This window comes from Magnolia sinica, chromosome 1 (genome assembly GCF_029962835.1).
Source record: "Magnolia sinica isolate HGM2019 chromosome 1, MsV1, whole genome shotgun sequence".
Taxonomy (NCBI): domain Eukaryota; kingdom Viridiplantae; phylum Streptophyta; class Magnoliopsida; order Magnoliales; family Magnoliaceae; genus Magnolia; species Magnolia sinica.
In genome coordinates, this window is record NC_080573.1 from 2,746,486 (window position 1) to 2,773,782 (window position 27,297).

The 27,297-nt window shown below is 38.9% G+C and overlaps 1 protein-coding gene and 6 non-coding genes across 12 annotated transcripts; all 7 read left to right on the top strand.

Annotated features, from left to right (window-relative positions):
* The first annotated feature begins 4,170 nt into the window (after nucleotides 1-4,170).
* LOC131236619 (uncharacterized) lies at nucleotides 4,171-10,009 on the top strand. 6 transcript variants are annotated; one of them, XM_058233948.1, is made up of 7 exons: nucleotides 4,171-4,511; nucleotides 5,395-5,459; nucleotides 5,967-5,996; nucleotides 6,107-6,304; nucleotides 6,698-7,424; nucleotides 8,007-8,234; nucleotides 9,661-10,009. In XM_058233948.1, exons 1-7 carry the CDS (start codon nucleotides 4,416-4,418, stop codon nucleotides 9,727-9,729), a joined length of 1,413 nt encoding a protein of 470 aa, XP_058089931.1. In that variant the 5' UTR covers nucleotides 4,171-4,415; the 3' UTR covers nucleotides 9,730-10,009. The 6 variants fall into 6 exon arrangements, with proteins under 6 accessions (XP_058089931.1, XP_058089940.1, XP_058089912.1 ...); XM_058233957.1 differs by having other exon boundaries at nucleotides 6,740-7,424; XM_058233929.1 differs by having other exon boundaries at nucleotides 4,173-4,511; nucleotides 6,647-7,424.
* An 8,206-nt stretch (nucleotides 10,010-18,215) lies between these two features.
* Nucleotides 18,216-18,363, top strand: LOC131223775 (small nucleolar RNA snoR134). Its single transcript, XR_009160683.1, has one exon. It is a non-coding gene; the product is annotated as a small nucleolar RNA snoR134 (small nucleolar RNA).
* A 251-nt stretch (nucleotides 18,364-18,614) lies between these two features.
* LOC131223771 (small nucleolar RNA U36a) lies at nucleotides 18,615-18,699 on the top strand. Its single transcript, XR_009160681.1, has one exon. It is a non-coding gene; the product is annotated as a small nucleolar RNA U36a (small nucleolar RNA).
* A 155-nt stretch (nucleotides 18,700-18,854) lies between these two features.
* Nucleotides 18,855-18,946, top strand: LOC131223526 (small nucleolar RNA Z223). The gene has a single exon (XR_009160518.1). It is a non-coding gene; the product is annotated as a small nucleolar RNA Z223 (small nucleolar RNA).
* Nucleotides 18,947-19,381: 435 nt separating this feature from the next.
* On the top strand, nucleotides 19,382-19,498 carry LOC131223530 (small nucleolar RNA Z278). The gene has a single exon (XR_009160519.1). It is a non-coding gene; the product is annotated as a small nucleolar RNA Z278 (small nucleolar RNA).
* A 4,233-nt stretch (nucleotides 19,499-23,731) lies between these two features.
* On the top strand, nucleotides 23,732-23,847 carry LOC131223536 (small nucleolar RNA Z278). The gene has a single exon (XR_009160521.1). It is a non-coding gene; the product is annotated as a small nucleolar RNA Z278 (small nucleolar RNA).
* Nucleotides 23,848-24,714: 867 nt separating this feature from the next.
* Nucleotides 24,715-24,824, top strand: LOC131223641 (small nucleolar RNA snoR97). Its single transcript, XR_009160592.1, has one exon. It is a non-coding gene; the product is annotated as a small nucleolar RNA snoR97 (small nucleolar RNA).
* Nucleotides 24,825-27,297: the final 2,473 nt, after the last annotated feature.

The following is a 27,297-nucleotide window of genomic DNA, read 5'->3' on the forward strand; positions in this document are numbered from 1 at the left end:
TCTTCGTCCGTCCAATCTGTCCTGTATTTATTCTCTCTTCTCCAATCTTTCTTACATAACTCTGTGGGGTGGTCCATGTTGTTGTGTTCCTCTCGTCAGATTTGGAGTGCATTTTTTTTCTTTTTTTAAAAAAAAATTGGTTGGGTCCCCACTACAATGTCCTTTACAGTCTGCTCCATCATCTCTACGGCTAGATCTCTGCCCCTTTGAATACCTGTAACACCTTCTCAGTTCATCTTTGATAGACTTGAGTCTCAAAATTTTTTGGGCATTGCTATCTGACTATACTGATGGGCGTCTAAAAGTGGCCCCAACATCTACTTAGAGGCATGTACAGTTATCTGTACTTACCATTGTAGTGGGGCGTTCAGATCATAGGCCAGCCCAGCTAGGTTTGAGTTTGATTCCTCATCACTTGGTCTCTACCTGGACTAAAGAGTTACTCTGGCCCATTTTTAGCCAACAATGGTCTTCAGTTAATACATACTAGTTTGTAGCTCACAGGTACTATTTCGATTCAAATGTTTGTGGATTGGAGCAGTGAGGGTTTTTTGTTTGGGCAAACCATGGACATATTAAAGTGGTTGGATGTTTCATTCCTTATTCTATATGTCACACAATTGAATAATGAGTTAATATGGATTGTGGTTCATATTAGATATTTAAGCGATGAAATTGGCTATAGACGTTTGCCATGTGTGGATGAAATGTGTGGATTCTTCACAAATGTGTGTTTGATTAGCAATGCTATCTTGATGTTATACAAAAAAATGCTCTGAATCATGCTTCACCACAAGTGCATGTCTTCGACTCTATATATACCATGCTATCTGTAATATGAAAACTGATTTTTTTTTTTTTTTGTGAAAACTGATCAACTTTCAGTTATGATCTTGCCACCAGTTGGGTCTTTTTCTCCATTGAGACCTAACCATTGGCTGGGCTTCTTTCCTACTTACCTATTTCTGTTTCTTCCATACTGTATATGATTTTGGGTTTTCTAGTTACTATTTTTTGTTTTAATGCGTTTGTGATCTATGCGTTTCGAATGTGTTTGCTTCTGTAATGTCATGTATGTTCTTATTTTTATTTCTTATGTTTTGATTTGTTAAAGGTTCTTATTTTGATTTGTTATGTTTTTATTTGTTATAGGTTCTTATTTATATTTCTTATGTTTTTATTTGTTATAGCTTCTTATTTTTATTTGTTATGTTTTTGTTTATTATAGGAAAGGATCCAGTGCTAAGAGTTCAGGTATCAATCACATTATCCACACACACACACAGAAAACATGTATGTGATCTGGTTAGCTGGTGGTTTGGGAAGACATTAATAAGGGCCTGTTTGGGTTTACCAAATAATAGTAATGGGCTTGCAATGGGCATTTATGACTTTTACTTCATATCAATGGTTGTGATCACAGAACCATGAGCCTTTAAATGTATAGACGGTGCTATTTCTTTCTAAAATTTCTAGCTAGAAACTGATTTATGTGTCGGTACAGTTTTCTTAACATTGAAAAGTGTTTGATAATATTGATTTTGCTAGAAACTGGCGTCGTTCTTTGTGAGTCTGTGACCTGAGCGCCGTATTGACTGGTTGAAAAAAACTCTTCATGACCACTTTGGGGATCAAGGTGTCGGATCCATCTGAGAATTTAATATCTTTGGTTATGTTCCTTTCTTGTTAGGTGTTGGCATGTAATAACTTTAATTTACTTGATTTGGTGTTTGGATTTTTTGTTTTTGAGTATTTATTTTTCTGGACTGACAAACATGGTGGTATATCCGTAGTATATACAAATATGACTTGTGCTGGTGCGACAACTTTTCTGTAGTTAACATCAATTATATGCTTCCACATGAATTATGATTGGTAAGTTTATTTTCTTAAGACAAATAAGACCATACAATCTGCTAGCTTGGAAGGGTATGTACTGACAACGGTATAGCTTTTTCATTTCCTAGTCTTCTTGTACTTTACGATGCTATTCGATAGGACAATACTGATGTAAACTTCGATTGCGAATTTCTATTCCAAGACACTATCTAGTGTCAATTACGTCCATGTTACTGCAGATGGGAAATGAGAAGTATTACGTTGTCTTGGTGGGACGTAGGCCTGAAATATACATGTGTTGGAACGACACGAGGTTGGAGGTGGAAGGATATAGTGGAGCGATACACCGCGCATTCAGGAACTGGAAAGAGGCAGTTGCATTCTGGGATGATAACTCTGGTAAGGCTTGCGCATCATCGAGACCTCACACGGATTCTCATACGGTTTAGTTTACTGCATTTTCTGATGATCATCACATCCACCATTATTTGTTATCATCCATCCGACAGACGGTACAGGCGGCACAGGTGACACCGGCCATGGTTTCTAGGGCCGTGTCGACTTACGATCTTCCCCCATCAGACAGAGAGATATTCTGTGCCTTTCTAATTGGTCTTTGTGTCATTTTTCTTGCTTTCCTTGTTATTTTCAAATTCTAGCCTAACACGGATGACTGTATGTATCTGTAATATGTCACTTGTTTCTTTTCCTCTCATTTCCCCGTACAACCTATGTTTTGACATGTCGTTGCACTTTTCATGTATTCATATATCTCTATTTTCGCATGTCATACATCTGTTGGGATCTATATGTATCACACCACTGTCACGTGATGTGGTCCATGCGGATACACGGCAATGTTCAATGTTGATAGTGATATTCATTGAATAAGCTAGGTATTAAAGGCGCTGATGGGTCTATATCTTAATATGGTGTGGTCCACTTAAGATAAATCGCGCCTATTTTTGAGACAACGCGGATTAGCTACCCCCCCGGACCAGCCAATGGCTACTGGTCGGTGACCTATGGGCCCCAACATAACTTATGTTTTTCATCCATGCCGACCATCTATTTTTACAGATGATTTTGTGGTATGAGACCAAAAAAGATGTATATATCATATTCAGTTGGAGCACATTACACAAAACAGTGTTGAATGAGCATCGACCAATTAAAAATGTTTTGGGGCCTTTCGAGTTTTGGATGAAGCTGATACTTTATTTATTTTTTTTCCATTCATCTGTCAGTGTATGACCTACTTAACACATTGGATGTCAAATAAATAGTACAGTGGGCCGTAGGATGATTTCCATGGTGGATATCCAATCGCTATTGTTTTCGTCTAGCATGGTCCACTGGAGATATATATCCCCTTCAATTTTTGTGTCAGGCCGTTAAATAATCTTTAAAAATGGATTGGAATGGATGAACCACATACATATGGTGGGCCCCACATATCACCGACCACTAGACACGGGTCGGTCCCACATATCACCGACCACCAGACACGGGGCTGGTTGCAGGCCGTCCGACTGTCCAAGTACGCACTATGCTTTTGTAATCCAATCCCGTCCGCCTGTCCAAACATGGCAGAGATAGGCCAATGGATATCTAATCCAATCCCGTCCGCCCATCCAAACATGGCAGAGGTGGGCCGATGGATATAGCAATCCAGTGGAATTGCATGTAATCCACTGTCATACTCACCCTTGACATTGGAAGGCGTGCAATCTACCCTAATACAACCCACTCCCACCTAATCAGCGCGTCCAAACAGGCCGCAAAGGCTTTCAAAGGAGGTGGATTGAACTTCTAATTAAAGCAACACTGAAGTGAAAAATCCACCTTGTCCATTTATTTTATCCATTTATTTTCCCACATAAGCTAAAAACCAGGCAGATCCAAATGAAAGAATTGAAGAACATTTATTTTCCAAACTTTTATAGATGTGGCCATATCTTGCAAATGCACGTGACACAATTAAATTACCCTACGCTGAAATAAGTACTCTACAAATCTGCTCTGTTCATCAGGTGGCCCACACAGAAATTTACCCAAAAATAATGTCTACTGGTTAGGAGAGCAACACATGGGTGAACGATGAACGTGGACCGTGCGTTAGCATTTCATCGACTTTTCCATCGAAGTGTTGACCACCTGAAAATGGACCGTCCTGGGTTTCGGCAGACAGCACATTTGTAAGAGATCCAACCAGATGAACAGTCGGGATCATGCAATAAACTTCACTTTGACACGTGTAGGGAGCCTGTGTTTGACATACTTGCAAAGCTCGGCCCGTGTTGGCCCCAGATGTCCATCCGTAAATTCGAATTCTGAATTATGCAACGGTCAAAAGACTCTCGCATTTACACAGATGCCCCTTACCCTCGTTGTTTATCCCCAAACTCTTCTTTCAGTAGAAATTCAACATTTTCAGGTCTTCAATGGAAATCTCTTCCCTCAAAAATTCCAATCTGATAGAAATGCTGTTACAGCTCTTTTTCTTTTGAGTTCTGATAATTTGATTCCAAATCTCTTGAGAGAGACGGATAGGAAAAGGAGAAGAAGAAGGGAAAATGGTTTTGAAGAAGCGGAATGCCGATATCTCTGTTGTTAGTGGAGGAGGGATTCAAAGGAAAAGTGTTGAACCCGTCGATCATTGGGCTTTTTTGGTAAAAACCCATTTCCCCCTTTCATTGATTTTTAGGGTTTTGATGTAGTTTTTCTTGGATTCTGGTATTTGGGCTTTATCTTGTTTCCTTGATGGTTTGGATTTCTATGCATTTGGGCTGTTTTTATGAGTATTTCTGGGTTTTCCGATCACTAGGGTTTTCTGGTAAAACACCATTTTTCCTTTTCTTTGATTTTGGGGTTTTGATGTAGTTTTTCTTGGATTCTAGTATTTAGGTTTTACCTTTTCTTCCTAAGGGGTTGGGATGTGAATGCATTTCGATTTATAGATATTCTTTTTATTTCTTTCTTTAGATTTTTTTTTTCATTGATCTCTGTTTTGAATTTGGATATAATTTGAAAGCAGGACTGGATTTTCACTGGTTTTATATGTCAACCTTCTTTGTATTTTGGGTGTGTTTCTTTTTTCTTTTTTCTCATTGATATTTACTTTGATAGTGTATTTTTTACAGTTCATTTGACAAGAAAATTTCTTTTTTCTTTAATTTGTCTTTTTTTTTTTCTTTCTTTCTAGGATTGAACTTTTTCTTGTAAGGATTTGCACACTGGGGAATCTGCCTCTTTTGTAATTTCAGGATTTAATTGTTCTTGATAGGATTGGGGATTTTCATGATATTCGGGATTTAGTGCCATACTTTTCTGAGTTTTGGCTTACATCGTTCTTAATATATTGTGGTTTTTATGGATTTTTCATGCATAGAAAATAGAGGATTTTGGTGCCATTTTCCCCCCTTATTTGCTTTGGCTCCTCTTTAATAGATTTGGGTTTTATGGATTCTTTTCATGAATGGAACGAATGTAATTCCAGCAGCTATTTCTTATTGACGATGCTGAGGGTACTTTTTTCTCCTGAATCCTTTTTAGGAAGAAATGGAAGCCCCCATGTGGGTGGATTTCACTTCAGAAGATCAGTTCCTGTACAAAGACATGTGAGTTTTGAGAATTCTGGTTTTTGGTGTGAATTAAGAGGAGTGCAGGTCCTTGTCATCATCAAATGTACAATCTGCTAACGTGCAGGATTCTATACATTTGGCATCATGGTTATGTGATCCATACGGTTGACTAGATTGGCCCTTTCTTGGATGGGAATCCTAAAAAAATATTCTAATCCTAACTCTTCGATCAATGACCCACTAATGGACAGCTAATGAGAAATTCCAGGAACTGCTTACTGTCAATGAAATATTCCAATGTTCAAATGTTAGGATCTTCCAATCTAAGCAGATTATTCAGGGCATCCCCCATCACTCATGTCAACGGTTCGGATCACGGAACTGTGGTCTGTAATGTACGGAATCTTGCATGTCAGCAAACTGTATGCTTGCTGGTAAGCTGGACCCTATAATTCCTCATTATTTGAATCCTGGATTCATTTTCATTGATGTGATAATATTTCATTTTGTGACACCCATTATACTGTTTATGTGATATTGCAGTGACAATGCTTGGTTCCGAATGGAGCACCCGTAAGCATCTAATATCCTTCTCGGTTTGAAGGAGTTTAAATTATAATTCTATAGGTCGTGTAATTTATTTTTTCTTAGACTTGTTAATTACCCATGTCTTTTTTTTCCAGGTTCCATCAGCGCCCATCTCACCATTTAATCTTATCATTCTCTCTTTTGAGCAAAAGGAAAATGAAGTCCCCTGAATTACTCCAGCTTTCTCCCAAGCTTCCGGACTCAGTCTCAAAATCGAGAGGCAAGCATTATAGGAGCAGGAAATGGGAAGACGTTGAACACATTGCTTCAACAAGTAAACAACATCCAATCAGGTAGTTTTTTCATCTCGCCAATCCCTCATAACTCAAAAGAGACGTGCTATGGCATGACACTGGTTAAAGTGCCCAGCCCATGTGTAGATGTTGGCTGTTCAAAAGGTGAAATTCATAGTTTATGTGCCATGACCTAAAAAATCAGGTAGTCCGGTCAGTCATTTACCATCCATTACCATCCACTTCTTCTCTAAATGTGTGGCCCACCTAATTACCAGACTACCTGATTTCCAGCCATGGCCATTTTAGAAGAGGACCATCCAATGAACATCTAGATTGAAATTTAATCATTTTCTGATGGTGGTATGGCTATATTTTCTAAGAAAAATCTCATTCTATCAGGATCTTGGATGGAAAGGATTCATCTGATGTTGTACATAGTAATTTGACCAGCACGATCACATCGAAGTACTCTAACATAAGACCCTCTACCAGCTCTGGAAATCCAAAGAGCTCTTCCAATCCAAAAGAAAATTTGACATCTGAATGCAAATCAACCATCACCACAACATTGAAGTCCCCTAGCATAAGAACAAAAAGCTCTGGAAATCTGAAAAGCTATTCCAATCCAAAAGCAAGTTTGACATCTGAATGTAAATCAACCAGCACCATAACATCAAAGTCCCCTAGCATAAGATCCAAAGGCAGTTTTGGAGATCTGAAAAGCACTTCAAATTCGAATGCAAGCACCACAGGCGACAGCAATCAGCAAACATCAATCCCTGAGTCGTCTAATCATATGGTTGGCTACACAAGTCGGTTACTGTCATCCATGAGGATCAGTCTTACAAAGAATTGTGTTACAAGACATGCGTCGAGGGTAGAGGTCAAGGAAGGAGGACTACCAAAACAACGTAAATCTTCTACAACAAGCAAGTCAAGTGTGGGGTCCTCTTTCAACCCCGGCTGCAATATCGAGAGCGTCAATCTTGCAGTGAATGAGGAGGGAACCCCAGAGAGTAGGAAAGATAAAAATGATGTACGACCCAACAACAGCAAAGTTTCATATGTATGGAAGACATCCAAGTGTCATGTTCCAGACAGGGGATCAAATTCGAATTTGAAATGGGGAGAGAGAGTGCCTGCTGCTGAGCCCGTCTACAAAGAGGCAAAAGCAAAGGTTTGAAGCTGTAAATTCTCATTGAAACATCACCAGTAGCAAATGTACGATTGGCTAATACCAGATTTTCTTATATATGGGGCCCACTGTTCAGTCATCTAGACCTTTGATGTGATGAGCCCAGAGATCCTGAATCCCTTTTGATTGGTGGCCTAAAAATAAATGGTAAAGGAAAAATACATCAATTGTTCATGTTAAAATGGAAATTAAAAGGCTGCGGTACAAATGGTTGGGATCCTCGTATATGGGTGTGGTTTTCCACTTTCCCAGTGGGGTCCATCAACATCAACAGCCTATGAATAGATGGTTCAGAAAAGATACATCAACTCTCCATGTTAAGTTGGTAAAAAGGAGAGAAGGGCCAAGGACAAGGGGTTGCTGAACCATCCTCCGATATGGCTGTCTTTCCCCATCCATCAAGATAAACAGTCTGGAATGCTGAACCATGGACCCCACAGGTATGGAATATGAGGTGGCAGAAAATTATACATTTGCTGAAGCTCAAGATCATATAATTCCTCTACATAGAGTTCATAGGTGTGGAATCATCATATGATGCATGCATGCATTTTCTGTATGTAGCAGGTTCTCCATTCATCTGGGCCTAGAAAACCTTTGTGGTCACGCAATGCTGCAGATCTGCCAAAGGAAAAACTGGCTACAAAATCTAAGCAGATCACTGCTCCTAGCAAATTCAGTAGAGTGGTGGGAGTTGGCAAAGAAAATGCTGCAACAAATATGAGTCGGAATCAGAAAGCTTCAAAGCAAGAGATACACGTAAAGGACGGTGACAGATTAACTGATGTAAAGGTATGGATATGGTATCTTCAATTTCTTAGCTTCTTATTAAATACTATTTTCTTTGGGAAGGTTGGTGGATGGCAGGCAGCCAATCATAGAACTTTTACAATCTACCATTTAAAATCCAACCCCAATTTTGTGGGATAAAGGCCTATGTGATGAGTGGAGCTTCTATTTATTTCTTGTCATGGGAAAAACTTTGGTTGGTGGAACCCAATTATAAGATTTTCAAGCTGAATTATATTTTTCAAGTTTTTGTGAATTGGAACGAATTTCGAGCTCTCTTAACTTGTATAGCCATGAATCTGATTTGTGTGACATTTGTGGTTGTCTTATGTGAGTTGTAAAACTATGTGGAATGTCAGTGCCCACCAATTTCCCACCATCCAGACAAGGCAGATGGGACTTACAACCCATGTTTCAAAATAAGATTTTTAAAATGTTCAATTGGCTCACCCACTGATCTTTGGGCAGTGGGACCATATTTCAAAATAAGATTTTTAAAATGTTCAATTGGCCCCCCCACAAATCTTCATGCAGTCTTGGTCTTTTTTAATGAAATGTGTGAACTTAGTATGTTGTGCGGGTGTTAGATACGTTCAAGTATTGCTATGCGTGTTTCAGTAAAACATAGCAAGTAATGCTACAATCTGTGTTTCATTTGTCCTTCAGGTTGTGTTCCAATATGCAATTGAATTGAATATGAAACTTTTATTAGTGCAATAAAGAGGAAAATGACCAAAAATCATAGTTTGACATTTTCTAGTGTTCCTAACTGCCCTCAATTTCCACTTACATTCTTAACTCATAGTCACCCTACAAGAATAAGAAGGTACTTATGACTTGGTCATTTCCACTTGATTCAACAAGTTACTGTTATTCCATTCAATTGCACATCCAAGCACAGCCTTAATATGGTGTTTCTTTCATTTCAAACCATTTTTGGCTGAAAATTGAAAAAACCCAATTACTTCCACGAGTGTTTGGTTGAGTCCACACTCCCCAGTCAAATTCAGATTCCATGTGGTGCATCACAAGCTCTTCATCACATTGTTAGTAGCTGTTGAATGCACACCTCTCTCACATGCTAACACGCCATGTGTGTAGGACACTGCTCCATCCAAAAGGTGGGCCCCACCATGAAGATCACCTGATGCAAGAAATCAGGCTGGTCCATCAGGTACAATCATGGATCAGCCACAAGTCTTTATTGAACCAGACCGTCCATTGTTTCCATGCATGATGGTGTCCCGTTGGACCATCCTGATCTTCATTAGGTGGGGGCTCAGATGTCCTACTCACATGATATGATTGGATGTGTGTCATGTTGCATTGCTTTTGTGCAGTGTTTTGGTGCTTGCAGGTTGCATAACTGATTGTTATTTACATCATCTATTCCTGTAATTATTTATATAATCAGCTTCTTTCTCAACAGATAAAAGCCAACGGGAGAGCTCAAGGAAAGAAACCAACAAATGCAACGTCGAGAATGCCCTTCCGATAGGTTTGACAGCTCAACATGTACATGGTTCCATTTTTTTTGTTTTTTGTTTTTGGCAGTGCATATACATGGTCTTGATTTCTGATGCTTTGTGGTGTTTGGATGCACTGCTGATTTGAATTGTAATGATCATTTTCAAGCGGGAAATGGTCATATTGCAAGTGTCTTACTTTGAGTAGTTTGGTAGTTGTGAGTCAAACTTGAAAGGGATTTAACTGAAATTTAAGAGCTACTCATTGTGAAATACTAAGGAATTTAAATGCAATTTTTGTCATTTTGTACACTCCAGGACCAATTATTACAAGTTTATCAAATAACGCATCCAAACAAGGCATTTTTGGAATTTTTTTGGCTCCCATTAATACTGGTCACGATCCAACGGCATAGAATTCAATGATTCATATCTTAGCTTCTTGGCAATGTTTGTTATGCATTGTTTGTATTCTTCCTATCATTTTTTTATATTGTTTCTTAGCTATGCTAATTGCCGAGCCCGACACCTCTCAGCTGGGAAAACTTCACCTAGTGGCAGATGATTGATCCTAGTGCACCACCTGCACCATGATCACTTTGGGTTCAGTTGGTAAAATGGGCCCTGGTCCAGGTGTAGTACTTGATCAATCATTAGACCACTAGGTTAGATTTTCCTAGTCGTGTAACTCGCCTTTGATGTGGATTGATGAATAATCACTATAAATTAAGAACTGCTGCCAAGGGGATTTGTTGGAAAGGAAGTTATCGAAGAACAGCTTCGGTAGAGCCTGAAAGGATTGGTAATGTGCTGGTAGTTGGTTCAGCCAACCTCCAGGCCATCAGGTTAGACCTGCACTTACCAGATTGCAAATCGAGGACCGTCCTGAAATGAAGTGACCGTCGACTAAAATGGCTGAGGTTCGAAGTCCTCAGACTCTCACGATGAGAACCACTTAAGAAATAGGGTGGCAATGGGCTGGGTCGGCCCACAGTACAACTCCGAACCGCCGTGACCTATTTGTGAGGCAGGTTCGTGCTAAATGTATAGTAGGTTGAGCTCAAACTACAAAATCTGGCCCATTTAGGTTTAATCAGTTCTAAGGTGGCAAATGGTCTGGTCGGATTGGATTTGGTTCGAGTTGAATTTAGGTCATGATGAGAATGGGTCCATCTAAATGGGTCACAACCTAAACCCAACTCACCAATTCATTTAATTAAAAAATAAAAATAATGCCATTTTGTGTGTGGTTAATTTATCAACCTACATTCCAAGAACTATTAATTCTTATAAATTCAAACTCTTATTATAATTTAAATTTAATCATTATATCTAAGTTTACAGTCATTAATATAATTGAAATTGGTAGTTGAGTGTCATCCATCACATGCAGTATACAAAAGTAACAGGGTATAACATCCAAAATATATTCATGATCGTATTGGATCTGGCCTATAAATCCTAAACCCAGCCCATTTAATTCTCAATTAACAAAACAAACCAAAATCTCACTCATATTAAAAAAATGGGTCCACCCACCCCTTTTAACTTCCTAGGCCAAGTTCAGGTTAGGTTGAAGATCTAGGTCAAGTTTTGCCACCCCTAATGGGTTGCCTTGGGTTAAACCATACTGAACCCAACCCACCTGGGCTAGGTCAGATGACCCAACCAGCCTGACACAATAGTAGAAGATATGCATGGGAACGCATACATGCACCCAATCTAGCATAATGATGTCGAGCGGGTCGCGGATAGTTTCGTGGCCAAGATGGATCAGAAAAGGCCCGGTCGACGACAGAAGTGATCCGGACTGTCGGACCTTAGATCGGGTGTATCTTGCAATCCGGAATGAGTTACCTGACGTAAAATATATGATTTTGGGGTAGAACAAGCTACTTTAGCCAACCAACCCCGCTACGCCCGGTTGCGCGGCCCGGATTTGTGAAAAACCCCTTGATCGACAGTCGTTTCCCTGTTTTTAATTTCATTTTTACTATAAATAATAAGTTTTAGTTTGTTTATAACTCTTCATCCGTCGGGCTTTAGGAGTTGCGCCCAACGTGAAAAGAGCTTAGAATAATTAGGAGAATGGTTTGGTGAAGTCAAATAGGACACTTAATATTTTTGGCTGAAAACCTTGTGCACTAGTAGACATCACGACCGTCTATAAATAGTAAGTTTACTATTTATAGTAAGTCGCGGATTCTAGGAGTTTTAGTTGTAATTTGATTCTGATTTCTTTCCCATTGCTTGGTACTCCTATTTAAAGAGATGTGAACTCGTTTTTATGGATCAATTAATCAATTTCAAATTTATTAGAATTTATTTTTATTTTCTGCTTTCTTTCCTCGTGGATTCGAGAAGTCTCTATGAGGAATCCAGAGAAGCTCCGTGGATTCGGAGTAGTTATCCTCATTACGTTCATCCATGCGTCACATAACATATGAACGGTATAGATAAGCAACATACATCATAGTGGGGCCCACATTCATTTTGCAGTGGGAGAGGTCATCGTGTGCATTGGGAATGATGTAGTAATTACTTAAGAGAATAATTATTATCTATTTACAATGCATTTACATGTGAAGCCCTTCATGATAGTGAGAGCTGGGCATTTCTGGTTCGATCCGGTGGATCCGATCCGACCCGATCCGAACCGAAGGCTTGGATCAGTGCGGTTTGACTTGGATTAGTCAGATTTGACCGTTCATCGGATCGAGGCCGGATTATGGTGAATTCGGACCGATCCGAACCGAGATTCAAACTGAATGGATCTGATCTGGACCAATCCAATCCGATCTAAAGTGATTCAATGGTGGAAATCAATACTTCTACTTTTTCTTGTGGTATGGTCCACTGGAGCTTTGGATATGCATCAATTTTGGGTTAAACTACTAAAATGATTTGAAAAAACGAATGGACGGCTTGGATAAACCACATGCATTCACGATGGCCCCAACATAGTTTCCTAAGAGACGTGCTGTGCACGTTAACCACTTGCGTGCACAGCATGTCACTGATAGGCGTCAGGCAGGCGGAATCGGATTGTGTACTGAGTTACTCAGTACCTTAAGGGGTACTGAGTTGACGTGGAAAGAGGATATTGGCTATACGATGTGGGGCCCGATCTCTCCTCCAAACGGCGACAGAAACGCCGTTACCCGCATTCTCTCTCTTTCTCTCTCTTCCGTGAAAGGAAATAGAATCGTAAATGCTCATCCCTCTCCGGTGGAAATCGGATTGCGCGGTGGTTTCTTATCATACCGTGTAAACTTAGTTGGGCCCACCTTGAATGTATGTGATCTATCCACACCGTACATCCATTTTTACAGCAAATTTAAAATGTTGAGCTCAAAATTTAAGCATATCCAAAGATCAAGTGAATCATACCACAGGAAACATTATGAGTAATGATTTCCACCGTTGAAACCTTGCTAGGCCCCGCTAAGCCCTATAGTGATTTTTTTTTTGTCATCCAACCTGTTCATAATATCATAAAGACATAGATGAAGGGAAAACACAAATATAAACTTATCTAAAACTTCCATGGCCCAAAATTTTTTACAACGGTAGACATTCAATTCACACTGTTTCCTGTGGTGTGGTCCATTTGAACTATATATATGATTAATTTTTTGGCTTAAGCATTTAAATTATATGGTAAAATAGATGAACGGAGTGAATAAGATACATAAATTATGATGAACATTATAGAATTTACTTAGCACGTTAAGCATGGTGAGTTTCCAAGTATGGAATCCGCTTCCTCTCCGGCAAAGAAGAAGAAGAAAAAAAAGAAAAAGAAAAAAAAATGGCCAACGTCTCTCTCCTGTAGACCTTTCGTGAGTAACTCAGTACCCCACGAATTATCATTTTTTTTTCTTCTCGTTCCCGATCTGTACAGATTTTGCGTTTTCTTTGATTCTTGCGGTTGCTTTTCACGAAAATCAGGTGACTGGATTTCGTTTTGGTTCATTTTTAAATAAGATGAGGACCGGTACAGTACTCCGACGTATTATCTAAAATTCTAGTCCTCGTGTTTCTAGTGTACGCAGCTCCACCCTTGATGATCGGCAACCGTTCGTGAAAATGCGCATCTTGGCTGATGGCCCACTGTGCAAAAAAGTTGCAAAGATCAGACGAACCTAACTGTCTGGTTAGTGAACTTTGGCGTGGGAGTGTTAGCTGCTGGCCTTTTTTTTAGCCGCTTGTTTGCGGGCCATGGTGTGGTCCACAACCAATGCAATTTTTTTAAAGCATGGACTGGCGAGAGTGTGGCCCAATGGATCGATGGTTTTGATCATGAGAATCAGAACATGTGCTGTGAAGAGGCCCAAGGACAACAAACTCGGGTCTTCTTGTGGATTTCCTGCACTTTCTCCAACTAGGAGATCCAGAGTGTAGATCCATGTAGTTTTGGTTAAAATCGTGCTTGCATCTCTGTGTTTCTTAACAAATTTCTGTTGCTTTCAGTGTTTTTGTTCAGAAAAAGCTATTATTGTAATGGCTGCCCTTGGTCCAGTTGGAGCGGAGATGGCGTTAGAGATGGGAGGCGTGGGTTTTTCTTAGATAGAGAAAGAGAGAGAGAGAGAGAGAGGGCATAGAGAGCGAGAGTGACGCAGGGGAGGACGTGAGGTCGAGCACCATCTTCCTCAAGAGGATAACTATTCCGAATCCACGGAACTTCTCTGGATTCCTCACGAAGACTTCTCGAATCCACGAGGAAAGATAACAGAAAATAGAAATAAATTCTAATAAATTCAAAATTGATTGGTGAATTCTTAAAAACGAGTTCACAACCTTTAGATAAGGGTACCAAGCAATGAGAAAGAAATTAGAATCAAATTACAACTCAAACTCCTAGAATCCGCGACTTACTATAAATAGTAAACTTACTATTTATAAACGGTCGTGATGTCTACTAGTGCGCAAGTTTTTCGGCCAAAAATAATAAGTGTCCTATTTTGCTTCACCAAACTGTTCTCCTAATTATTCTAAGCTCTTTTCACGTTGGGCGCAACTCTTAAAGCCCGACGGATGAAGAGTTATAATCAAACTAAAACTTACTATTTATAGTAAAAACGAAATTAAAACAGGGAAACGACCATCGATCAAGGGGTTTTTCGCAATTCCGGGCTGCGCAACCCGGCGTAGTAGGGTTGGTTGGCTAAAGTAGCTCGTTCTACCCCAAAATCATATATTTTACGTCAGATAACTCATCCCGGATTGCAAGATACGCCCGATCTAAGGTCCGATGGTCCGGATCACTTCTGTCGTCGATCGGGCCTTTTCTGATCCATCTTGGCCATGAAACTGTCCGCGACCCACTCTACATCAGAGAGTGAATCAAGCTCCGTCACGTTTTTTTTTCTCACTAATGTAGAGACTTAGAGAAACAGAGATGCCGATCAAGAGGAGGCAGAGACGATCAATGGTGGTTTTTTTTTTCTTCCACCGGAGAGGGATGGGCATTTATGATTCTATCTCCTTTCACGGAAGAGAGAGAAAGAGAGAAAATAGGGGTAACTGCGTTTCTGTCACCGTTTGGAGGAGGGATTGGGCCCCACATGGTATAGCCAATATCCTCTTTCCACGTCAACTCAGTACCCCTTAACGTACCGAGTAACTTAGTACACAATCCAATTCCCAGGCAGGCTGAGTAGCCAGATTAGCTACTGAAGTTACGACAACAAGTTCCATGGGGCCCACCATGATGTATGTTTTATATCCACACCTTCAGCTCATTTGGAGAGATCATTTTAAGGCAATATCCAAAGAAAAAGTTAAATCCAAAGCTCTAGTGGACCCAGCACAGAAAACAGTGGGACAGTGAAGCCCACCATTGAAAATTTATAAGGGCCACGAAAGTTTTAGATTAAGCTGATATTTGTGTTTTCCATATTTCATGTTTTTATTAAAACTTTTTAATAGGTTGGATTTCAAATAAACATTATGATGAACTGTAGGATAGTTTCAACGGTGGAAATTACTCTCCCCAATGTTTTCTTTAGTGTGGTCTACTACAAACTTTTATTTACCTCATTCTTTGGTTCATACCATGAAATGATATCTAAAAATGGATGAACGGTGTGGATATAACACATACATCATAGTGGGGCCCACAGAACTTGGTGACACCAACACAACCTCCTTGGATCTAATCCTCAGCTCACATTCATTTCGTGCCCAGCACGTCAGTAGGCTGTCAGAGGCATATACGTGTCGTGCATGGACGAGCAGTGAGAGGCCTCGAGCTCCGAGTTTACAAACGGCTCAAGTGAGATCAAAGTTACATAGGCCCCACAGTTATGTATTTATTATATCCACAACGTTCATCCAATTTGGAGATCAATTTGGAGCATTATCAAAAAAAAAGAAAAAATCATATCCAAAGATCAACCGACCATACCACAAAGAGCAGCAAGAATAATGATTTTCACAGTTAAAAAAATTGTAGGGCCCACCATCACGTTTATTTTCTATCTAATTTGTTATTGAGGTTAAAAATACATGGATAAAGAGGAAAAACAAATTTCATATTAATCTGAAACTTCTATGATCTTCAAAAAGATTTCAATGGTAAACGTTCAATCCCCATTGTTTTTTGCAGTGTAGGCCAACTGATCTTTAGATCTATCTTATTTTTCGACTCAAGCCTTAAGACGAACTCTACAAATGGATGAACGGTTTGGATATAACACATACATCATAGTTTGACCCACAAATCTAAGTCGATCAGAATCGTACCTAACCCGATCCGACTCGATTTTCCTGACCGAGTCGGACTCGGTTCGGGTCAAGCCAACCTTGCATCAGATCGGTTTAGGTCAGGTGTCCCGGACTCAGTCCCGGATCGGATCGAGTTCAGATCAGCTCACGTAGATTTTTGATCGGATCTAGTTGGACCCAATCCGATCCGACTCGGTCCGATGCCCACCTCTAATGGTGAAGCCCATTCGGGTGCTGGACCGCCCGAATTTGGGGACCCTGATTAGGTACTACCCCTGCCTATTTGGAGCTGGGAAGAGGCTGGGGCTTCGAGGGGCCCAGCCCACCATGATGCATGGGCTTATCGACACCATTCATCCATTTCAACATATTATTTTAGGATATAAGCTTTATAATGAGGTAGACACAAGGCTTAAGTGGACTGCACAGTGGGGGTTCAAGGCCTACCATTAAAAACTCCTTGAGAGTTGTTAAAGTTTTGGATGAAGCTCATATCTGTGTTTTGCCCTCATCCATGTCAATGTGACATTATTAATAGAGTTGAAAGTCAGGTGGGTTGGTGCTCAACCCTAGCCTAACCCAAGATTCCTATACCTCAACCCTAACCCAACCTCAAGGTGGAAATTCTCAACCGAAGCCCAACCCAAGCGGGCTCAGTCAGGTTGGTCGGGTTGGTTGGGTAGATATATGCTAATATTTTCATTATTACATTAGTCTATTATATTTTCAATACAAGTCTTTTTTTTTTTTTTTTACCTATAATTTTATTGATTATATATGATGAACAAGCTAATATATAGGACAACTACTCCTTTAAAATTTGTATTGTGTATCAAGCAATCTATTTGGGAGAAAGAAATCCAGCGTAACTTGTTACCTTGAGTCATCGAAAATAACATGGACCAATGAAACCTGACGGCAGTGGAATTTCCCATGCCTTCAACACAAATGATCCATACTCAATTATAATTAATTTATAAGGAACTTATATATTGATTGGGTTCGGGTTGGGTCGGGCAACCTGAGCCCAATCCAACTTTTATCGGGTTAGTGTTTGTATGGTCCAATCCCAAGACCAAACCTAATACATCCTGCCCAAGCCCAACCCAATGTTGGGCCGGTCAGGAACCGGTCAGGTTGAATCCGTCCAACTTTTAGCCCTAATTATTAACCCGTTGGATGACAAATAAACTTGAAGGTGGGCCTTAAAAAAATTTCAATGATGGACGTTCTAATCACCGCTGTTCCCTGTGGTGTGATCCACTTGAGCCTTAGATCTGCCTCATTTTAAGATTTATATCCTCAAATTATATGGGAAAATGAATGGACGGTGTTGATAAACCCATCAATCACGGTGGACCCGTCAGAGCCCCAGCCTGTTCCGAGCTGGGATAGGCAGAGGTAGTACTTAATCCGCGTCCCTTGTGCATCTGATGGACGGCTTGGATCTCATGTACGTGCTCGAACGTGGTGCTTGGTTGATAGTAGGCGCACCGCAATATCCGGCTGGCGCAGGCGCACCCCTTTTTCCGGGCTTGGGTTCGACTCGACTCGGGCCAACCCAACCCTACCTAACCCACCGCAAAGCAACCGTCTTAAAGGGTATTTATGTAATTTCGAACACATTATAGACACGTTATAAACCCTAACCCTAAGCACTCCGTCACCATATATACACACCCTAAGCATCTCTTCCCTCGTATGCTCGCCCCTCCCCCCCTTCTCTCTCTCTCTCTCTCTCTCTCTCTCTCTGCGTATGTGTCTGTGTTTGTTTAGGGTTTCTTTCCGCTTGCACGCTGCACCCCGGGCTTCTCTGATAACTCGTATGAAGATGGAAGCCCCAATGCACGTGCGAAAGCCATGCGCCGTTCAGTGTTGCAGGCCAGCTCTGTGTTTCTCTTCAACGGCTGATCTGTGTCAAAGCAACGGCTAGATTTCAATCCCTGATTTCTTTTTCTGTCCGATCATTTTGTATTTGTAATTGCCTCTCCTCACCTTTAGCCTTTTGAGGTTTTGATGCTCAAAGAGCTTAGTCATGGAGGCATATACCAAGCTCCAGCGGGGTTACACGTGGGGGCATTTTGGTCTTTTTCCATGGCTATGCCTCTAAAATCTCCCGCCACAAGTAAATTTTATCATTATATATGCACTAATTGAACGGTTTAGATTAATCACTTTTTCATGATGTTGGCAATGATTAAATATTATCCGCGCTTCTGAGAAGTATCTTTGAAGATGAAAGGGTAAATGGTTGAATTTCTTGATATGAGCCAACAATCTTATTCTATCAATATTAGAATATGTTAAAAAAAAAAAAAATCTAAAAATGATTTTTTTTTTTTCATGGACAAAAAAAGAAAATTCCATCTATTTTTAATGTTGAAATGATTTTATTTTTTAAACTGGGTTGATTTGAACTGAGTTTGTCAATCGGCGGTGATGATTTAAACATACAGCTTAATGCCAGTTCTGCTTCAGAAAATTCTTGATTGAAAAGGCTGTTTTATATCTGAGCCATTTACTCTGTTTTGGATTCTTCATTTGTATTGTTTTGTAATCTTGATTTCTTGTTTGGAAATGATGGATCATGGTTTTGGAAAATGGAGTTTTGAAATTTTAATCCTTTTCCGTTATTCATTGTTTTTCAAATCATCATCTTTCATTAGTAAGTAAAAATTTGTGGTTTTGATTGCTTGTATGTATTGGGTTTCATATCATTATTTCTACATTTTATTCTGATGTTGTATGCAATGCTTGTTCTGAGAAATTATACAGTGCATTTGAACAAATAACTCGATACTCCTTGTGGATGGCCTGATGGGGTCCATAAAACCAATGGTTTGGATCACTGAACAATGGGTCCCACCTGTACAAATTTAGAACCTTTGTGTTACAATAGAATCTCTTGGCCATAACACTGTCTTATCTAGTTATGAATGAGTTATCTGTGGCGTTGCTGATGATGATTAATCCATGTTTTCTGAGGTGTAGTTAGTTTCAAGCCCCTGTCTTTACAGGGAGAACCTACTTGAAACTGCTACATTCATATGAGATTACCGGATCTGCTGAGGCATTAGCTTATCACTTTGTATTCTAGTTCATATGACAATTTATTTCAGCTCCTTGTTTCTTGAGTCAATCAAGCTAGTAAAAGATCTTATAAAATCTTATTTGCAAGGTAAAAATCCATTAGTTCAAGGACTTCCTTGTTTTGACTATCGCCCTTGACAAATCAATTAAGATAATCTCAATTGATTTATCAATTATGTTTAAAGCTTAGACATGATCTCAAATGATATTTCATAGGAACCGTGGAGCTGATTGATCATGAAACTAAAAGCAGACCCCAGATACCCAAATTGCTTGGAGAAAGGTAATTTCTTTGTTTGGTAGAAGCCTAAAAATTAGTATATCCCCTGGTAGTTGGTACTATTCATGTATTGGAGATCTTAAATTCTAATACAGCCTAGTGGCAATAAATGGAAAGAATGGCTCTCCATTTACAGCTTAATGGGTATAAATGGAAAGATTAGCTCTCCATGTATTGGACTCATTTACATGCTATCCAAACACAAACAATCAGTTACAGCTTAGGCTAGGACTCATTTACAGGCTATCCAAACACAGACAATCATTTACAGCTTAGGCTGTGTTTGGATGCCTGTAAGTTTTTTATTTTGTAAGCAAGTTATATGTAACTTACAGGTGCAAGTAAGTTACAAATTATTATGTTTGGATGCAAGCTGTTTCTTGCTTACAGGTAATTTAGTTTCTGTGTTAACTTACAGGTGCAAGTAAGTTGCAGATTATTATGTTTGGATGCAAGCTGTAAATTGCTTACAGGTAATTTAGTTTCTGTGTTTGGGTAACACGTATATTCACACTAACCAGAGTTTTCAGTAGGGAATCGTTTAAAAAAAAATCAAATTTACACATAAAAAAGCTTAAATAAATATATGCATATCATTGATAACATCTAAATGAATAGATCGGCCAATTTTAAGGCTAACTAATCATTTGTTGGGCCATAAAAGTGGGCCTACATATGCAAAATACCTCAATAAAAATCATCTTTTAATTGTGTTTTCCCTTCATCCAGGTCTATGTGACCAAATTAATAGGTTGGATGGGAAATAAACAAGAGAGTGTCCGCTAGAAAGTTTTTATTGGTAAGCATTATATCACCACTGTTTCCTGTTGTGTTGTTCACTTGAGAGTTGGATCTTCCTCATTTTGGGATGATACCCTAAAATAATAATCTGAAATAGATGGATGGCATAGATAAACACAAATTATGATGGGGCCCATAGAGAACCACCAAGTAGCAGATGTGGTTTTGCTTTTGACGTTGCAGTTAGCTAGGTGCCTAGTTTGGGTGCTCCATTGGCTCCACCATATTGTATGTGTTTTATCCCGTTCATCCATTTTTAAGATCATTTTATGGCATAGCCCAAAAATAAGGTAGATCCAAATCTCAAGTGGTCCACATCACATGAAATAGTGTTGATTGAATGCTCACCATTAAAAACTTTTGGTGCCACAAAAGTTTTGGATCAAATTGATTTGTTTTTTTCCCCTTCACCCAGGTCACGGTCTCGGCCCTAGGAGGTTTTTAATGATGGACATTCAATTACTACAATTTTCCTGTGTAGTCCACCTAAAGTTTAGATCTGCTTCATTCTTGGGATTAAGCCCTAAAATGATTTGGAAAAATGGATGGACGGCATGAATAAAACACACAGAAGATGGTTTGCTCCATAGAGCATCGACGAGTAGCCGTGTGGCTACAAACTGACAATAGAGGGTTTTAAGGCATATCACTTTTGGAGCTGTATGAGAGAGGGAGAGTAAGGGAGAAAGCCTTTTACTGGCTTCAATACATGTAAACGTACCTCCCATCAACCATTCAAGTGCCTTCAAGGTCCACAATGGACCATGAAAAATGACCTTTCTCCCAGTGAGATTTTTGGATCCTTTTCCCGTAAGCAAGTTTAGGATGAGAGAGTCACCTGTAACTTTTCTCCCTCAAACATCATCTATAACTTACATCTAGTTTGTTACATTTTTTAGTTATAGGCATCTAAACGGCCTCTTAAAGCCAAACACGACTTGCTCTAAATCATTTACAACTTTAATCATTTACAGATTCAATCAACCCCTTGGTAACATGAATTCATTTTGTGTAAGACCCCGTCCATTTCGTCCAGATTCAATCACCCCTAGGATTAGGTTTTTATGCTTATGTGCATGATGATCGACGCCCTTGGCCAGACCTGGATTGACCGTCTATAGTGCACACCCAACTAACCGGAACGCCAAGGCCTCAGAACCTATTTCATACCACTTATGCATCTGTATGCCGCTCCGTTAGTGAGATACGCCGCGAAGAATCGTTGGTGTATTATGTGCGCATGATGCCATATATTCTATTCCACATGTGTTCAACACATGCTATGCATGCATGCACGATGCCACACATGGGTGAGAGAATCTCTACCCACGTGTGTGATGTCACACACTCATACCATCTCTCTGTTATCCAAAGTCAACCCTTCTCTATACAATACCTTTGGCATGATGTCATCATGCCATGCTACCGTATGTCTCATTTAATCTACCATTAAGTCTTAATCATGCATTACTTGCCATAATCCTTGCTTAAGCTAATCATAACCATATTAATTTAACCTAAACACAATTTTAGCTAATTCTTTACAAATTTTCCTTCAATCCTTAACATTTTCACTATTTTCCTACCATAAGAGAAATAGAGAGAGAGAGAGAGAGAGAGAGAGAGAGAGATGAGTGATCTTGGTGGGCCATCAATTCCATCCCTTCTATCCATTTCAACCATCTATCTTAATAAGGTGAGTACACTCTCTCACATTTCTCTTCTCTTGTTTCCTTTTCTTTCTCATGTAGTGTAGGTGTAAACCCAGAAAAGAGTGGACCCCCAAGTGAAGATGATGAGCCATCCAATGGTGTAGATAGCTTAAGAACATTAATAATAACACAATTTGAAAGTTGTGTGGGACCCATTAATAGTATTAATAGTGGGCCCCATTGGAATATTTGTTAGCCATCCAATCAGTTCATAAGGTCACATGACCCACCTTGATCTGTGTATTGTACACATCGTCCCCTTTTATAAGGGGCTGGGACGCTGGTAGCAACGTCTCTCCCTTCTCTCTCTCTCTCTCTCTCTCTCTCTTTTTTTTTTATGTGTGTGTGTGCACGTGTGTGCATGGGTGTGTGTGTGAGCTTGGCCAACTGACGGTTTGGATGGCATACAAATATTCTAGTGGGGGCCACTATGAATGGCTTCCACATGAAGTCTATAACAATTTAGTTTTGTATATTTTCTCCTATACATACGCACCATTAATCATATCATAATCATCATTATAATTATCTTCACCATCAATCATATTATCTTCGTCATCCACACCATCTCTAACATTAGAGCATCATCTTCTTCATCCATAAACACAATGAAGAATGAGTGGGGAGGGTGTACTCACCTTGATGGACTAGATAGATGGTTGAGATAGATGGAAGGGATGGGCTTAATGGCCCAGCAAGATCACTCCTCTATTTTTATCTCTCTTATGGTAGGAAAATGGTAAAAATGTTGAGGATTGAAGGGATATTTGTAGAGAATTTGCTAAAGTGATTTTGATTAGTTTAGGCAAGGATTATGGTAAGTAATGCATGATGAGAACTTAATGGTGGATTAAATGAGATATGGGGTGGCATGACATGATGACATCATGCATAAGGTGTTGTATGGAGAAAGGTTGACTTTGGATACACATGACAGAGGGGTGGTATGAGTGTGTGATATCACACACATGGGTAGAGATTCTTTCACCCACGTATGGCATCGTGGATGTGTGCATAGCATGTGTTGTGCACATGTGTGAAATGAAATATATGGTGCCATGCACACATGATATACCAACGATTCTTCGCGGCGTATCTCACTAACGGAGCGTCATACAGATGGGTGGTACCTCCGCGACCGTAGCGATAGAGTGGTTGATATGAAATAGGTTTCAAGGCCTTGGTGTTCCGGTCTGGCCAAGGGTGTCGATCATCATGGACATAGGCATTAAAAAAAAGTATGGAATGGATGGGGTCTTACATTTTGTGTTGGAGATATAGATCTCTATTACATAATGATTGTTAACTAAATCGTGATACAGATTATTATATTGTGTTTTGTATATTTTGCTTTTAACCTTACTAGATGTAAGGACTGTTTGATCAATTTAGTTTTTACGATATATTTTTATATTTAGCAATGCCTATGATGATACATCCATATTTTTTGAGGTGTAATGAATCCATGTCCCTGATTACAGGGAGAACCTACTTGGAGGACCTACATTGCAAATGATTTTAATGGATCTAGCTGAGGCTATGAAATTATTCATTGCTTTTATTTCCTTTTAATGTGTTATTTGAAATGCATTAATTCAATGTATTGAACTAAATTTCTTGTTGTTGTGTGGTCATTAGAACTAATTTTTTTGTTTGATGAAAATTGCAGAATTTTAAGGGTTTAACTATCCTACTGCCCCATATCAAAGTAGAAATGTGATGTTTTATCAGTTTCTTCTCAATTGCATGTCTATCCGCCTGGAGTTGAACAACACTTTTTATTTGTAAATTGATACAATGCTTTGCCAAAGCTCTCTTTATAGTTGTCTGGAAGGTATTCATTCTGCTTCACATATAACCAAAATGGATGTTCTTCTGTATCAGAATGCTAGTAACTTTCTTTTGGTAACAAAAGTTTTAGCTCATTTCAAAAACTAATCGCATATGTCAGTACCCAAAATCAAATTGTTGAAACAATTCTAATTATGACTAATCTTATACTGAAAATCGAATTTGTATGTGTGTGTGTGTGTGTGTGTGTGTGTGTGTGTGTGTGTATTGTTCATTTTCAACTGTTGAATTTAGTATGCCCTTGTACATTTGTTTATTGGATTTAGGTAATGGTATTCTTTTGACCAATTGATTCAGTCATATACACTTATTTACATGTCTCTCTGTTTTGGTGTGGAATGCAAGTTTGCAATCCATAATCGATTGAAATGTATTTAAAATGTGTAATTCTTTCTTTATTTTTTTATTTGGTTCTAGTAAATTTCACCAGTTATTGCGCCCTGAATGAGGAATGACTTATAATTTTATATGAGTTTTAACTGTGTCCTCCTGGGGGCAGAAATGAGGAATCACTTTCATAGTTTTATATGAGTTTTAACTATCCTCCTGCCCTATAATGAAGGTGGGTATGGAGGCTGAAAAACTCGTAGAAATATGATGCTGTCATCAGCTTCTTCTCTATTACTTATCTAAGAGACTGGAGTTAAATAACAGCAGTAAATATATTTTAAACATCCAATTCCAATTCTTGATTTTTGTTTTCTTACTTAATACCCAACCTTCAATTTGGTGAGTCCCACCAAGTGTGCCCTGAAATTTAGGCTCTCATGTGGCCCCATGTTAATAATTAGTTTCCGGCCATGCGAAACTACTTGTTCGCTATCCTATTCACTTGATTTTTTGGGGATTTGAAATTGGTTTCCTATGGCTAATTAATTCAATCAAAACTAGTTCTATGGCTGATTTTTATTTAGATGCATCATAAACCAAAAACGTGCTTATTCAACAATCTAAATATGAATTGAATTGTTGAAGATGAAATGTTCAACTGTTCTATTTGAATTAGAAAGAAAGTGTCAAATGTCCCCAAAACAGATAAAATGTAACCCGATCTCATTTCAGGACATTGAATTAGCAACATTTATAGCTGCCCCCAATAAATATATTTAATAATGTCAATACATTCTCCGAATGCCCCTTCCTTTCCCAACACCCACCCTATCAAAAAGCTTCTCTCTAAAAGTTCATGTGGACATCCTTTTCTTTTGCAGTAATGAATAATGATTTTCTCATAATTTGTCCTGTTCCTTTTTTAACCAAAATTATCTAGTCCAAAGCCCTCTTTGTTTTTCATCTTTCTTGATGCCACTTTTTCTTCAGATGCAAGGTATCCTTGTACTACAAAGATCCATAGATTTTAAACTTCAGATGGCATTGCTGATTTTTACAATACAATTCTGATATTGATTTTGTTGCAGCGAATAAATTGTCCAGGTGCCTGCAGTAGACCATTGTCCATTTCTGTTATGGATAATGTCTAGGTCATGGATGTTTAGGTTGGAAAGTATTCTTAATGTATCTCATCCATGATTGATGAAATAATCTTACCTTCTATAATTTTTAGACTTGTGGTCGAGTGGGTTATATAAAGTTGAGGGAAGTGGATCTCTCAACTCTATAAAATTTTTGCATTTAGTGGGTGCATTTGTCTACTCGAACTGAAAATTTCATCAATTGTACATTGTTTAATGTAACATTTATGCAACTTTGTATCATGGAAAAATAATCAATGTAGCCCATCACTTGGGCTTGCATTTGTCAGTACTTAGGAACATATCCTTTATAAGGACGCTGAGCATGTCGTGTTCCCAACACCATCCCCAGTGTTGGTGTGTTTATTTATTGGGTGATATAGGCCCCATTATGATGTGTGTTTTATCATGTTGCCCCTCAGATCTGCTCCTTTATTTTAACTGTTCCACACCATGGGAAACAGTGGATGATTCAACGGTCCTCTATAAGCTTCTTGGGGTGGGTTATGAATGCCTCGTACCTTTTAGTACCTTTTAGATCCAAATCTCAGGTGGACGACACCATAGGAAACGGTGGTGATTGAGTGTCTCACCATTAAAAAATTCCAAAGCGCCATTGTATGGATTTCGTAATGTTTATTTCCCAACCAGCCTCTTGATAATGTCAAGAAGACCCAGATGAAGAGAAAATACAAAGATCAGCTTCATCCAAAACTTGTGGGCCTCTAAATTTTTTTTTTAATGATTATTCATCTCTGTTTCTAGTGTTATGGTCCACCTGAGATTTGGATCTTTTTAAGGTTTTTAGGTAAAAGAAGGATGGTGTGTATGTACTACTTCAAGGTGGGTCCCACACAATTGTAGTAACACCCGTGTTACAGCTAATCCGCTTGAGTATATCTACGTTCCACCTATAAATTATTATCGCATTGCAAACGAAAACATACACTTTCAGCCGTCATATGGATTGGCATGATTTATAGGCCACGACATCTTCATAGTAGGTTTCAACTATTAAATTAGTTTTTTTGACACATGGGATTCTGCTTGAACTATAAAATTAATGGGCCATTATTATAAGCCATCAAAAGTTTAGAATTTTCTTATTTTAGATAACGCATAGCTTTTAATGGGCGTATTACAATCATTATTTAACATATTACACATGCATATTATTTTAGATATTAAAAATGATATCCTTTCTTAGCTAAAATTTAATATACCAAATGTTTTTTTATAGGGTTTCAATCTCACCTTGTCCAATTCAAATTTTGAATTTCATAAAATTTTAATTCTAACCCGCCATGCATAAAGATTCACAAATCATTTGTTTTTTTTTATTTTTTCCAACATTAGGATTAGGTGGTATTGAATTGTATTCGGTGGGTTATAAATTTCATCCAATATTAAGAATTAATGGAAATACTTGGACTAATTCGGCCATTTCTGAGTTGCCGAGAGGGCATGGGTCTGTCAAGTGAGGATTGAGCTTCGATTTGGTACGAATGGACCTCTTTAATCCAAACAGACTTTTTGGATAGTTCACACGTATCTCGCACGATTACGTGTGTCGTGATTCAACTCTTCAAGTTTTGTTTGTGGGAGAAATTCGGCTGTATCTTTGCGTCAGGTACGTCGACCTTTTTTATTGTTAGCTTATTGTTA

Bases quoted from the DNA above. Each gene is read 5' to 3' on its own strand.
- LOC131236619 (XM_058233929.1), top strand. From the start codon at position 4,416: ATGGTTTTGAAGAAGCGGAATGCCGATATCTCTGTTGTTAGTGGAGGA. The intron at 5,460-5,966 runs GTGAGTTTTGAG...GTGATATTGCAG, and splicing joins CAGTTCCTGTACAAAGACAT to TGACAATGCTTGGTTCCGAA. The intron at 5,997-6,106 runs GTAAGCATCTAA...TTTTTTTTCCAG, and splicing joins TGGTTCCGAATGGAGCACCC to GTTCCATCAGCGCCCATCTC.